Source organism: Lepidochelys kempii, chromosome 4 (genome assembly GCF_965140265.1).
Source record: "Lepidochelys kempii isolate rLepKem1 chromosome 4, rLepKem1.hap2, whole genome shotgun sequence".
NCBI classification, from domain to species: domain Eukaryota; kingdom Metazoa; phylum Chordata; order Testudines; family Cheloniidae; genus Lepidochelys; species Lepidochelys kempii.
This window is the reverse complement of record NC_133259.1, coordinates 18,871,814-18,886,617: the sequence shown is the minus strand read 5'-3', so window position 1 is coordinate 18,886,617 and position 14,804 is coordinate 18,871,814. Positions and strand designations below refer to the sequence as shown.

Genomic DNA, 14,804 nt, shown 5'->3' with positions numbered 1-14,804 from the left:
GTCTTGTATGTGTGTGCAAGTATTTAGTCATGCAACACAATATGTATTTACTCAATTCCCTGAGAATGTCTCCTACACAACTAATACACACACAAATAAACAAAGTTTTGTACAGAATAATATAATTTCACACAAAATACACGTGTAAAAATGTTATAGTTGTCAAATGAAGCACTGAAAAGTTTGGAAATGTCAAAATTAAAATTGTTCATGCAACTTTAATTCTGCTCCTTTGGGCATATGTGTTAAGACACAATTTTTAATTACATGATCACCCATTTGTCCATAGGACCACTAACTCATTCAGGGCACTGAGTGTATGGTGCACAATGCACAAAGTCTCACTGTTCAGTCACTGCACACCATCCTAGACATGAAGGATTCTCTGGCGCTTTCAAGGAGCCCTTCTACATTCACTGAAATGGCTTCCATTTCCAGGTGTACTTTTCCTTTCTGCATGAGATGAGGTAGGACTGCTTTGCAAGCTGTACCTTAATACGTATGCGTTCACAAACATCTTTCAGAATGAGGCAGGGATCCTGCCACCAATATACCCCAGCTGAGGCCAAGAGTTGTTAAAACAGTCTTTTCCCACTCTCTTACTATACAAAAATATCTGAACCACTTTTGGTTGTACTTTCCAGAGTGATTTGTCATCTGGCAGAGATGAGACATGAAAAATTTAAGCCTGAAAGGTGAAAGTTTGTGAAAGCTTTAAGCAAATGAAAAAAAATAGCACTTTGTAACAGAAACTCTTATATAACCTTAAGTATATAGCAAATGTTGCAACGTGTTCTCACTGGAAGATACATGAAGTAGGACCTGCTTTTTCACTTACACCAGTAACATGCCATTTTAATGAGAAAACTGACAGAAAAAATAGTTGTAGATAGTATTGTTGTAGCTGTGTCGTTCCTAGGATATTACAGAGACAAGGTAGGGGAGGTAATATCTTTTACTGGACCAGCTTCTGTAAAACCCTCTCTGAGCTCACACCCCTAGTTGTCACTTACTATCCCACAGTGGAACCCATAGGGAGTATCATCAAACAACTACAACCCATACCTGATGGGGACCCCATCCTGAAAGAAATCTTTCCTGAGCCCCCTCTTCTGGCCTTCAAACAACCCCTCGACTTTTCCAAGCTCATTGTTAGAAGCAAGCGCCCTTCTGACCAGGACACATTAACTCAAAAGCGGCACCAGACTCTGCCAGAACAACAGATGCAAAACCTGCAGACATATCTCCACTGCTACAATGATCAACACCCCCCACAACACACCTTTCAAGATGTCTGTCATAACATGTGGGGTACCTCATCCAGTTCACGAAATGCCCCAACAACTATGTGGGTGAAACCAGATAGTCACTATGCTCTCGAATGAACTCACACAGGAAAACAACAAAAGACAAAAACACCCTATCATCTGTGGGTGAACACTTCTCACAGAGCGATCACTCTATGGTCATGTCTACACTTCACTTTCATTGTTAAAATTTTCATCGCTCAGGGGTGTGGGAAAAACACCTCCCTGAACGACAAAAGTTGTAACGATAAAAAGCGCTGGTGTGGACAGAGCTTTGTCGGTGGGAGACGCTCTCACAGAGACGAAGCTGCTGCCCCTTGTTGGGGGTGGTTTTATTTTGTCGCCGGGAGAGCTCTCTCCCAGTGACAAAGAGCGACTACACTGCGTACCTTACTACGGTGTGGCCGCAGTGGCACAGCTGCGCTGTTGTGAGGTGCGCAGCGTAGGCATAGCCTGTAGCTGACCTATGAGTCCTCCTCCTCAAAGGAAACCTGCACCACACTTTCACAAGATGGGCCTGAGAGCTTAAAGTCTTAACTTTGCTAGACACTAAAAACCATGGACTCAGTGGACACTGGATTTATGTCTTATTACAACAATCTATTACCTAAAAACAGCCCCCCAAAAAAACTCCTTTCCCCCCTATGACTGAAGGGGTGTTAAGAGGCCTCTTCGCCTTGAATGGTCCTTTGAAATATGTGTTAACTAATTATGCTAAACAATCAGTTCCAGCTTGTGTTTAGCTGTGACATTCTGAGTGCCTTTCCCAGACCTGAAGAAGAGCTCTGTGTAAGCTCGAAAGCTTGTCTCTCTCACCAACATAAGTTGGTCCAATAAAAGATATTACCTTATCCACCTTGTCTTAGGAAGAAACAGTGTCCACTCTACAGTATGATACATTCTGGTGACTGTACACCATGGATAAAATTGCCCTACCCGTCAGTTTAAAATTATGCTTAGTGTTACTTGTACAGACAATGAACAATAGCTTATAGTCATCTGTGTGCTGTCTGCAGTAAATATCCTGTATGGCCCTTTGACTCATTTAGCAGTCATATTATAATAAGGGCATGATCCAAAAATGGACAATTTTGATTCAGTCATTCAGTGTGTCGATATTTTCAATAATCCTCTTTTTAAAAAAGCATGTTTGAAGTAAAAAATGAATACTATACCTCCTAGCAGAAGATATTACCTGAGCCTCTGATAATTAAGACAATAATTTAGGGCCCAACCCAACTTCCATTAATCAGATTCTTACTTGCCATGATTACATGACTACCAGGATGTGTCATGAGACTTCTACTGGAAGCAATACCCACTGCTGAAATGCTGCCACCTCTAGAGTGGAATAAGGCACATGATTTACTACTACTTGCAACACTAAATGGAAGTTTAGGACAGACAGTGAAATAAATGATTTGACTGCAACTAAAGAATAATAACTGTGAGAGAGAGAGCAAGGACTGTAAAATATCATGATTTCACGCAGTTTACCTTGACCTTAGAGGATGAACTTGACTGGATGGAGAGATATCATCAGCTCCTGGTAAAGCAGTACCAGAGTCATCTCTCTTTAAACCCTCATTTCTTGTCACTTGCACATAAAAAGGAAACACAGATAAATTAATACCTGAATGGGCTAGAAACCATGTAAAGGTAATCCTACCTAAAATTCAAGGATTTATCAGACACATGAGATTACTTAGAAAGGATCAGTTTCATATGCACTGCACAATGGCATTATACAGTATTAGAGAAATTGGCGTTGGGAAGTCAATTTCAGTTTTCAAAGAGATCCTGTTGTTTTCCCTCTGATGAGAGCTGCATAATCCTTTGAAGAAACACGTTTGCAAGGGGTTTAAAATACCAAATTGTTAATATACTTCTGTAACTTCAAATGTTTCATTGTCAGCTGAGGCTTCAGACATCTGAATACGAAGAGGCAAAACCGATCTATAGAAAGTTATGTGCCCGGAATAGTTTCACAGCAGCTGGTTAAGATTATCTGACTCAGAACAAGGGAGTTAAACATCACTATCTTGTGGAACTTCCACTTTTTATTTTTGCCTCGATTCTTCTCCCTCTCCATGGTTTATGAAATACTGGATTCTCCTTTTTGACAACAGAAGTCCTATTTATTAATGTGATCTCCATGAGAAAGTCAATATTTACTTATAGTAACATCAGAGATACTGCAGTTAGGGCACAATTCTGCAAGATGCAGAGACCTCTATTTTTAACTCCCACTGTCCTCAACAAGAGGGGATGGCCCAAACCTGTCACTTTGTGGGAAGTACTCAGCAGCTTGCAGAATGTATTTCCTAAGGATATGAAAACAGCAGCAGCATTCTCAGATATGCGTCACTGATTACTGCTGTGTCATCTAAGTGGTTCCCAAACCTTATTGGTTCACATGTCCACTTCTTAAAAAATTGATGTTTAAAGTACCACATACAAATTTCTGTGTGTGTCCCCATTTGTTTTAGGTCTTAATAGACTTAAATACTTCCAGACTCCACAGTAAAATAAAGGCCCAAGAAAGCCTAACGTGTTTGATTATAACTACGGCTAGCCAGAAAACAAGAATTCCATTTTGTGAAAAACTTTGGAGGTGTCCATATGTTTTTGTTCTGTTGTGGAACAAAACCAAGACCTTTTGGAACAGAAAGAGAGAGACCACCCCAGAACAGCGAGTAGCTTGGTGCTTAGCACTTGTACCTGTGACATAGTAGACCCAGGTGAGTACCCTAATCACAGAGGTATTTCTCTGTATTTCTCTCTCTGGTTTTGACTAGAAATTCCATCCCAGGCCTGAGAAACCTTCCCTACAAAAAATTAATCAAAAGTAATACGTTTCTGCAGAAAGTTTTGGTTCCGATGAATCAGTATTTCCCAACAAAAAAGTTTCAAAAAAGTTCCCGACCAGCTCTAATTAGAACATCCTTTTTATACATCTCAGGTTTTTTGACAGGGTATGAAAAAGAAACACAATGAAGCAGCCATTATTATGTACGATTTGTTAACTCAAATTACAAGAAACATTTATGATGTCCTGTCATATTTTGGTGTGTGCTACTGAACTATGTCAATGGTTTGAGTCTGTAACTTGTCTAATTTAAATTGGAAGTTCCTGTTAATTCTGATCTGGATTATGGCTGAACGGGAGCTAGAGTTCACATTGTTTGCCTTTACAAAATTTAAATCAATACAAAACATTCAGAGTAGTTATTAGGGAAGTGGGGGGCAGAGTGGCATTAATGAGAAGGGGGTCTGTGGGTAAAAGGGCAGGGGGCTCTGGCATGGTGCATCCAAAAGAGAGAAAGGGGACTCCCGGGGAGAGGGCTCTGGTACGTGTGTGTGTGTATAAAAAAAGGAAGGAGGCTCAGAGGTGGAAGAGCATGTGTGTGCGTGCGGTATGTGTGTGTGTAAAAAGGGAAGGGAGCTCAGGGGGGAAGGGCATGTGCGTGCGTGCGGGGTGTGTGTGTGTGTGTGTGTGTGTAAAAAAGGGAAGGGAGCTCAGGGGGGAAAGTACGGAGGCAGGGGAGTGATGGCTGGAAGAGGGGGCTTCTGCTCCAGGAGGCCTCTTGCTCCTCAGCTGCTCTGCCCCCTCCTCCTACAATGCTCGGCAAATTTCATAAGGGCTCCCCTGCTGTGAGAAATCTCAAATTGCAGCCAGCTGGCCACTCTACTGCTGAAGAGCCAGGCTTTCATCCACAAGCCCCAATCAACCACCGACATTCCCACCTTCCCTGTGAAGACAAGAGGGAATTTCCCATGAGCTTCCATCTCCCAGCCCTGCAGGGGCCAGACTGCAACTTCTGAAGGGCAGGAAGTGTAGGTAGCTGCCTGTGTAGGGGCCCTTCCCTCTCAGCGCTGAGGTTGCAGGTTTCGTAGCCACTCTGAACTCGCCCTGTGTATGACCATCTTTTTGGACAAGAGGAGCTCCGGTGGCACAATAAGAAACTTCACGAGTTAGCCTCACTAGCTTGACCTGTGTGACTCAGGGAAAGCTGGAGGCTAGGCCAAGTAGAAAGCCAGCCAGCTGCACACCAGATGAGAAGACAGCACCCATCTGCACAGCCACACTGCACAACACACTACTAAAGAAAATTACTTTGTTGGCATGGTCAGCAAGTATTACTCATCATTATAGCTGAAAGCAGGCATTTTCTGGTGAGTTGCAGTGGGTGCATGGACTGTGTGTTTGAAACGGATAGGGGTCTGTTTGTTTGTTTATTTGAAGAGATTTTGGCATACCACTTCCAACAAGCTCACATATCACCAGTGGTACATGTATCACAATCGGGAACCTTTGATCTAAGTACATTAAAGTCTTCTCCATTTTTCCCAAAGATTGGAAAACATAACAGTAGTTACAAGGAGCAACATATTTGCAGATGTAGCCATTATGGCCAGAATGCAATTCTCATTTCAAATGACATCAGTGGAGATATAATTACATGCACTGAGATTCAGTCACCATACAGTTCTCAGATGAGATGGAAATGCATTTACCAAACCGTTTGTCTATAATTTTCCAATTATAATATCCCAGAACTGAAATGCATTCACCTTTAGGAGTTTATGCAATCACAGCAAGTGATTTGCTCTCTCAAGGTTTTGCAAATTTATTTTCTCTCTCTTCCAATTGTCTTGAAGTAAATACCTTTGTTGTTCTTTGTAATACTAACGCAGACAGAACAAAAAGTCAAACTGGTAAATGACTAATTACCAGTAAAATATTAACGGTTTCAAGTGAAAAACTTTGTGCTGTGCTGGCTATTTTATGTAATTCCCTGTAATTCTGACCATATCATCCCATTTTCTAAGCCTTTTTCACTGGCTTTTGCTCTCCTTCCACAGTTTGGTCAAGCTCTTTGCCCTTACCTTCAAAGCTCTGTACAGGTCTATACTGTTACTTCTCTGCTTCAATTCACTCTACACCCTTCTTGCTCTCTGTGCTACTCCATTTCCTCTCTCTCCTGCATGCTCCTTTTGTCTACTCTTGCATTCCTGTCTTTTCATTAGCTCAGAACATCTTCTCTCATCTTGTGCATAGAAAAGCCTTCCGCACTCTCTGGACACTAACCACTTTCCCTTCACTTCAACACTAGCCTCTGAAAGTCCCCGCTTTCACAAAACTTCCCTAAAATTAAAACCTCCACCAATGCCTCCATACAGTTGTCTGGTATCACACATCTATCTGAGTCACAATATAAACTCAGTGGGCCAAAATCACAGAAGAATTTAGCCTCATGTCTTTCATAGAGGGCTATATATAGTTATGGCTATGTATAGCTATAAATACTACTGCTACTACTGCTGAAAATTCAGAGGATATGACCAGTCTTATTTACAGCAAACATTGTAATAAAATGTTAATTATTTCCACCACTTCCTGTTGATTTCCCTTACGCATCTCCAATATTCCAGATCCAAACCTATATTAAACAGACTACAAATCATGCTGAACTATGTAAGATGATCTCATATAATTACATCTTCATACTGTTCTCAATTACCAGATTTTCTAGTGTAGGTTTTTGTTTTCTGCATACTCATCGGATTTTCTTTTAAATCTTCCGTGTGTGCACTTGTTTACTTTCTTTTGAGTTGGTCTTTATTTTATTTTTCACAGGTCTTACCTTGTCTGCAATCTGGCTCAGAAGAAGTAACAGATGGACTTTCACTGGAGGTACTATAGACGTCGCTGTAGTAAGATCTGTACCTTCTCAACGGTTCTAAAAGTTGAAGGCAAAGTGTTAGGAAAGCAAAGGAACAACAATTCTTAGGCAAAATCAAATGTGAACGGGTATTTTAAGCGACCCCCTCAGAACGTCTAAACATTTCTGTGGCCACAGTTTTAAAACATAAAAACAGTCCCTGAATATTGTGCTGCCCCATCCTGCCTGAATATCCTCCTTGATCCTGCACACTGTTCAGTCTCCCTTACTTCCTTCTAATCTCTCAGCAGACCCACCTCTTTCCAAACTCCCTTCTACAATGACTCTCACAGTAAACTTATCACTGTTAGTTCAACTAAAGCCAAAGCTTTGTTACACAGCTGGACAGTACTGAGTACAATGGAGCCTTGATGCTTTTTGGAGGGAGGGGGACTCAAACCTTTTCGTAATAAAAATAAAATACGTATTGAAGCTGTGGCAGAGTGGGATATGATACTATGTACTCTATTTTACACTACATGCGGAAATACTGGCACTAATGCTTCCCTAGTCTGGTCTTGTCCTGCATCCCAGGCAGCTGCCCTGGGCCCGAGACAGGTTTTTATTTTTTACATCATGTTGAAGGACCATCACAGAGCAATCTGGGGTTCTCTCTTTGAACGAACCAACTACTGGCCCACCCATGACATAATGGTCCTTCAACATGAAATCTCACGAGGGACATGAAGGAAAAGGATGACTGGTGGATCAGGAGCTTCTCAGTTTGAGTACATGGCACAGAAAAGGGTGTATTTCACAGCAGGGTCTGATCTGTGCAGGGAGCCAACCATCATGAGACACAAGAAAGAGGGCTGGAGGGATGCTGCCCAGCCTAAAACACAGAAAAATTTCAGACTTGTAAACAAGGTGAGCTCACACTAGAAGAGGATGGGCCTCAGGACTTCATCAGTTTCAATTCTCTGTAACTCTGCAATGCTTTAAGAGTAAAGTGAGTGAAATTATGAAATTCCTTCACTAAGCCTGTGTTCCTTGCGTTCCTGCTACACACCTTGTCTCTGAAGGGGTTAAACAAGTAAGCCCAGAGTGACCACTGCCTAGGCAGGACTGAGGGAGCATATGGAAGCACCTGCTGGGGCTCAGGAGGTCTCAGGGCTTGTCTACACCACAAACGCTACAGCAGCATAGCTATCACACTGCAGCTATGCCAGTGTAATGCCATCATGTAGACACTTGCGACAGCAATGGAAGGGGTTTTTCCATTGCTGCAGTTAATCCACCCCTTCAAAAGGCAGGTTGATGGAAGGATTCTTCTGGCGACCTAGTACTGACTACACCAGGGCTTAGGTTAGCTCAGTTACATCTCTCAGGGTGTGAATTTTTCACACCCTTGAGCAATGTAGCTAGGTTGACTTAAGTTTTAGATGTAGACCAGGCCTCAGACACAGCTGACTGTGTTTCTAAGACAGTGGCATCCCATGGCCAAAGGAAGGGCACCAGATAAGAGGTCTGAGCTTGACAGTGTGCCTTAGAGCCCCAAAACTAGAGCTGGTTTTGAGGCACATGGGAAACATAATGAGTTGGCTTGGAGGCTCAAGGGACCCAGTAACTGGGTCCAGGCACAACAGACTGATGACTATCTGGTGGGGTAACTGGGCCAGTTTGTAAAAATTATATTAATTTACTGTGTCAATTATTAAAACTAATAACAAATACATAATATAATAAAAAATAAAAGAGCCCACGAGGCATATTCTTGCAATACAGTTTTCATCCTATTTTATGTAAATCTATCTCCCTTATGTTCCACCCTCAAGCTTGATGTCATCTCTTCCTGCATCACGTCATGTAATATCTAACCAACTCTAAAATCCTCAGTGCAAGAGCCATATCCTAATTTTCCTCTGTAAAGGGCAATGAAGACTACTAATGTTTTTATTAATACGAATATAAAATATTATTTAAATTACCAGTAAATGAATTTGTGTGTAGAACCACAATTTTGTAAAGCAGCACAGACTTATAGCCTTTCAGAACCAATATAACACTAACGTTACATCTTTATAGTGGTATTTTCCCTGTGGTGACACAACGGGTTTGTAATCACATGCTATTTCTGATTTTCCTTCAACAGTGTTCAGAATAAGTTTACTTTTTTTAGCATAAACCATGACTGATCTAGACTTACATCGCTCATCTTTGCCTTACTCTCATATTGAAGTGTGCTCCAGCAAAGCTCAAATAGTTTCTCTGATTGAAAGCTAAATAAATAAAATCTTCCTAGTTCCAATGGCTTGGCATAAGGGCTGTAGGGAGGATGGTATGAAGAACTGAGAAGGGTAGTCAGTTAATACTAGTTCAGACTGATTTAAACACATACATCAGGCTTAAAGAAAAGATTCTACTTCCTTAGCCCAAATGTCAAACATTTACTTTTTTCTCAAAAAAGTTACCTGCCCTCAATTTAATACCAACTCCTTAAAGAGAGACAGTACACAAGCCTTTTTAGTCTTTTTTCAAAAGGACAGAGCAACTCAGTTTATGCCAACTGGTTGCCTGAATATGAAAAAAAAAAAAAGGGTTTAAGAAGATAGCTAAATGTTACTGATTGTAATATACAGCAATTTCACATATCGTAACCAATTATAGCATCACCCCTAGCTCATGTCAAGCAACGGATACCAAGACAGAAAATTACCGAGTTTTCTGCCACAATAGTTTGCAAGGAGTGGATCTAGTGTTTCAGATACAATAACTGTTATACATAGTCCTGTAGCATTATAAGATTCAAAGGGACACTGGGTCAGGTAGTGTTGCCCCAATATGTTGACTGTGTTTTAAAAACAAATTTCACTAAACTCTAACATACCAATATTCCTGTTGGGAAGGCTTCCTGCAATTGAGAACAACAACTAAAATAAATCTGTGAAAATATTTCTTATTTGTATATACAACATTCTCATCAGTATTTGCTACACAAGCACTGCTGCATTGAATGCATGAGAACCAGAAAGGGAAAGAGACTAGTTTGCAAGGTAAGTGAAATGTAGGGCTTTACTGCTGACTTAGCCTGTTAGAAGGTGTTAAAACTCAGCAGCAAACTAGCAGGCAAGCTCCTCAGCCACGGAAGATAGAATAAAGCTCCAACCACCATTCGGTGTAGGTCTCTTTCTTCAAGGCTGGTTTTATTAACAAGATATGTAAAAAGCTCCAAATAATGCCAGCACTGTGTGAGAGCGGGCATTCCACCAGCTGGCAAGGGAAACTCTTTCCCCACAGGCCCCAGCCCCTGGTGCACAGGGAGCCTGCCACGGTTGGGGAGGGTCATGTTAAGGCAGGATGGGGAGTAGCTGGAGAGTGCTGCTCTTTGGCTATACCCAGCTGGCATATGGTCCCTGGGTCCAGGGCAGGGAATCAGACCTGCCCGTGGTTAGGTCTCAGCTTCATTTCCCCCTCTGCTGGGTTGTTCTGAGTGGCTGTATGTTGGGAGGGATCCCATCTTTGCTAGGGACTCCCCTAGGCTCAGGCAAAGCCATTTGGGCTCCTATCCTGTTCTCCATGGGGCTCCTATAGCCAGAATTACTCTCCCACTCCTCCCTCTGCAACGTAGCATGCGGGCAGACCAGCAGTGAGGAAGCTGCTAAGCAGTTGCAGAAGAGAGGAACAGCAGCTTCTTCCAGCACTGCCAGCTCACACCAGAGCTGTTCCGGGGGCAGTAGGTGAAGCAGTGATGGGAAGCAGCTGGGTAGCCTGCATCTCTTGTCACCTCCCTATGGTGAAAGGACTGATTCAGATGCTTCAGTTTGAGGCATCATCAAGGGTCATAGACTGGACTCCTCTACACTGTAAATTTGCTTACACTACAGTATAATACTGTATATTGCATCTACTATATTATTAATACTGGGCAAAATCATGAAATCTTTTTCTCAAGGCAAAATCATGAAGTCTTTTTACTCGGGCAAAATTCCCATTGACTTCAATAGACCACATTTGGATTTAACTTGGCAGTGGAATGAGAGTTTTGCCTGAATAAGTAAAAAAACCAGAGTTTCCCAACTCTCACAATATTCAAGCCTCACCTCCTGGCATCATCTGATTGATTATGTGGGAATCTTAGCTTTCATTTTAAAAATGAAAGCAAGTTTCCAAGGACTGTACTCCACAGACCACTCAGACTAGAAAGTCTTAACACCATGTCCCTCCGAAAGGCTCAAAACCAGAAACAATAGAAAGAACCCAAAGTTTATTATTTTTGAAAATATCATGATTTTGGGGGTTCCGACTTGTGAGTTTTGAATGCCTGTAGTTAAAAATGTTGAAATATTGAACAGGGATTTCTGGATTAAGCCCACTCTGCAGTAATATTCACATGTTACACAAATTATTACACTACCCATTATATTGTTTCTTGTATAAACTAATGCAATATTGTAATGTTTAGATTTCAGTGTTGTAACTAGGGTGGAGTCTCCTAATAACCATAATGTCTCAATCATTTAACATCTTAGTAGATCCACCTTGAATTAAAATGTCTTATAAACAGAACTGGTGAGCTGTTAATTAAACTGTAAATTACAATGAGGAGCAGCCACAATCTAGCAGTGAACAAAGTATTATGGCTCGCAAGCCAGTGCACATGGTTTGCACTTTTTCAAGCTGCCTGTCAAAATCAGGAAAGCACAACCTTACAGCAAAGCACTTAACACTAACAGGACACACCACGTACCCAAGGCAAGATATGCAAGCCCAGACAAGTAACACACAGAAAGGCTCATCCCAGTCAACTGCACAACAGAAATCAAAGACCCACATTTAGCCTAGAATTTTGTCATCCTGAACACATGACTCAAATTACAGAGATACAGGTTTTCAAATGCAGTATTACAAAAATTACTGGCTTTACAAAGCATAGAGAGAAGGAGAGGAGGAGGAAGAGAATGAGAGATGGGGGAGTTAAACAAGTATTGCAGAGGGATTTTTTTTTTAAGAAAGATGGCTAAACCATTTCAAAAGACTATTATTTAATAGGAAAAAACCCAATACTGTGAGTTCTGACCATTTTTCCCTTTAAAGGGACATAGCCAACTTAAATATGGCCCACATTAAAATGGTATACAAAAACCCAAGCTTTTATAAAGCTTAAGGTCGTTAGAATGGTTTCCATATTTTTTTTTTAAAAAAAATATTTCAGTGAAAGCATTGCAGTGTCTGGAGCCCAAATACTGAAAGTTAAATTGGGCTATAAAGAAAAGCAAGACCAACTTCCCTGGATTTTCACTGTTCAAATCAACAAAAATGCAAAAAAAAAAAAAAAAAAAAAACCCAAAGAACATGAAGTGACAAATAAGTCAGATTTTAAAGAGTCATTAAGAAATCCTGTGATTTAAAATTATGGTATTTTTTTCCCTCTGTGAGAAGCCAATTTACAAAATCTTTGTGGAATTCTTTATGTAAGTGAATGAAACATTATCTCCAACATATAAAATCATTTTATTTTTCCACTCTTCAGCCACTAAAATATAATTCTTGAACACTGGTCTAACTCAAAAGTTCAACCCTCTCCATATTGGACATACCAATCGTGACAATCCATTTTACCAGCACTAACTTTTTAAAACCATACTTAAGCATGAGGATTACACGTGCAGTTGTGAGATGTCTGAACAGAGCCTTTTTGGCTGTTACACAGAAACAATACATTACATTACTCACTTATAGCAAACTCAGATCTCCTGCTAACTAAACCTGTGTACAATAGGGCAAGTAACTAAGGTATTGGAAGACAAAATATGTATGTCATTGCCTTTCTAAGATTAGTTCATAAAAGTATCCAACTGTTTAGTCTATAGCTGATTGGTGTTGACATTTTTATGGGGAACCCCCCAGACAATTCATGAACATTTTTTATTCCAACCCCAGCCACCTTTCTGACCAGCTCCAGATTAGACCAGAGGTCCCCACTGTACAGTCTATGGCGCTCTGGTGGTCCACAGTGCACTTGCTGAGAGCTGTCTGGACACATGGGGCTTCTTCTCCTTGTTTCAAGCTGCTACACCACCTTAAAAGACATCTTAAAGAGAGATTTAAAATGTTCCTAACATCACTCTTCCATTTCCTGTAGTTGCTCCGGGGATGTTATGCAAACACAGACTGGATAAATCAGGTGGGTCTTCAGGATCAGAAATGGAATGACATTAGTTTCTGAGATAGTTATATTGAAACTCTGTATTGAACTGTGTAATTCAAGAATACCAGATTAAGGCCATTACAATGGACAGTGTAACTACTTTGCACATTTTGAAAGAAAACAGAAACGCAAAGGTATATAAACCGGGGATGGGCCCAGAAACGAAACCTGAGATCCAACCTCTCTCTTCTTCATTATCTGAATGGGAATCTGAATTTTGCAGCTCACACCAACCTGTAAAACACATCTTTAAAAATTAGCAACGATGCAAGTACTATTTCTCATTAATATCCTCACTGCGCATGTGAATGATTGACATACATGACAAAACCCTTGCTTCAACTTTCACATTGTGTGTTTCAACTTCTGCATCACCCCCATTCCAACACTGCACCTAAAACTGCAACTCTCAAGGGCAACCTAGTAAAAAGATTGTTATGTGATGAGTCTATTTCATTAACAAGGTGAGGTTCACGCTCCTGCATGAAAACATTTCAGTTGCACAACTCATCAGCTCAGACATTTATTCAGCCATGTAAGAGGACTGTAGCATTAATGCTGCAGTCTCACTGAATACTTAGCCTGGATTCTTGTTTTCATTGCAAATGCCAAACATTCAAAAGCTTAGCGAGAGTAATAAGAGCAAAATATCTTGATATTAGGTACAAATGAGCAACTAGTAATTCTGGTGTGAAATAGGTTCACTTAAGTACTCCTTATTTACTTATCCACATTAAAGGAAACCAGTTTTATCCAATTCTCCTCCCAACAGTGAGGAGTAGAGCCAGAGGAATGTGGATTGGTGCTTTGGCTTTTGGGAGGCAGAGCGCTGCTCCAACTGAGCTGCTATTCTCTTACTACAGAAGCAGAGCACAGAAGAAGCAAGCCCACCTGAATGCAGTATTGCTAATTGCAAATAATAAACAAATTTGAGTTGGACCACAAAAATCATGAGACTGGCTTAAAAATCACGAGATTTAAGCTCATGAAAGCTTATGCTCAAATAAATTGGTTAGTCTCTAAGGTGCCACAAGTCCTCCTTTTCCTTTTGCGAATACAGACTAACACGGCTGTTACTCTGAAACCTTAAAAAATCTGGATTCTTCTCATTTGCCTTCTGGGTTTCGAGCCTTTATGGGTCATGTTCTTCCAGCTCTTCTCTACAGTCAGGATAGTTAGAAACTTTCATGTTATAAAAAGTAAGCGGTGCTATCACATCACTCCAGAAGCTGGGGCTTTAAGAAAAAAATCCTGTGTCACAAGACTTGCAACAAAATTGTGAGAGCTGGCAGTAGTCTGTGTGAAAGCAGCCTGAGAGAGATTCCAACACCATGGAAAATATCAGAGGGGCCGCGGAAGTGGTTTACTAGTTAATGGGTGAAAGCCTAAGGTATCATAAAAAGTTTTGTTTTACTGTGGTAAGCTGAGAGGGGGAAATGGTGGTGGAGCCAGGGGACAGACTGAAAATAAGGGAAAGGTGTAATGCAAGAGAGCAGAATGAATGGCAGAACAAGAGGGGCAGGGGGAAGGACAGAGAAGAGAACTGAGGAACACAGTGAGAGGAGGAAGAGACAAGAGATCAGACTCCTAGCTATACAACATGTTGTCAGTCACACCTAGTGG

The 14,804-nt window shown here is 41.0% G+C and overlaps 1 protein-coding gene across 12 annotated transcripts in view; it reads right to left on the bottom strand.

Annotated features, from left to right (window-relative positions):
• Positions 1-14,804, bottom strand: part of PTPN13 (protein tyrosine phosphatase non-receptor type 13) — a 186,926-nt gene that overhangs the window by 69,164 nt on the left and 102,958 nt on the right. For all 12 annotated transcript variants that reach the window (XR_012158461.1, XM_073340606.1, XM_073340600.1 and 9 more), the window contains exons 8-9: positions 6,956-7,051; positions 2,805-2,904 (exon numbers count right to left, since the gene is read on the bottom strand). Coding sequence is in view for 11 of the 12 variants with exons in the window: in XM_073340606.1 (XP_073196707.1) it covers positions 2,805-2,904; positions 6,956-7,051 (196 nt within the window). In the remaining variant the exon portion in view is untranslated. The remainder of the gene's footprint in view (positions 1-2,804; positions 2,905-6,955; positions 7,052-14,804) is intronic.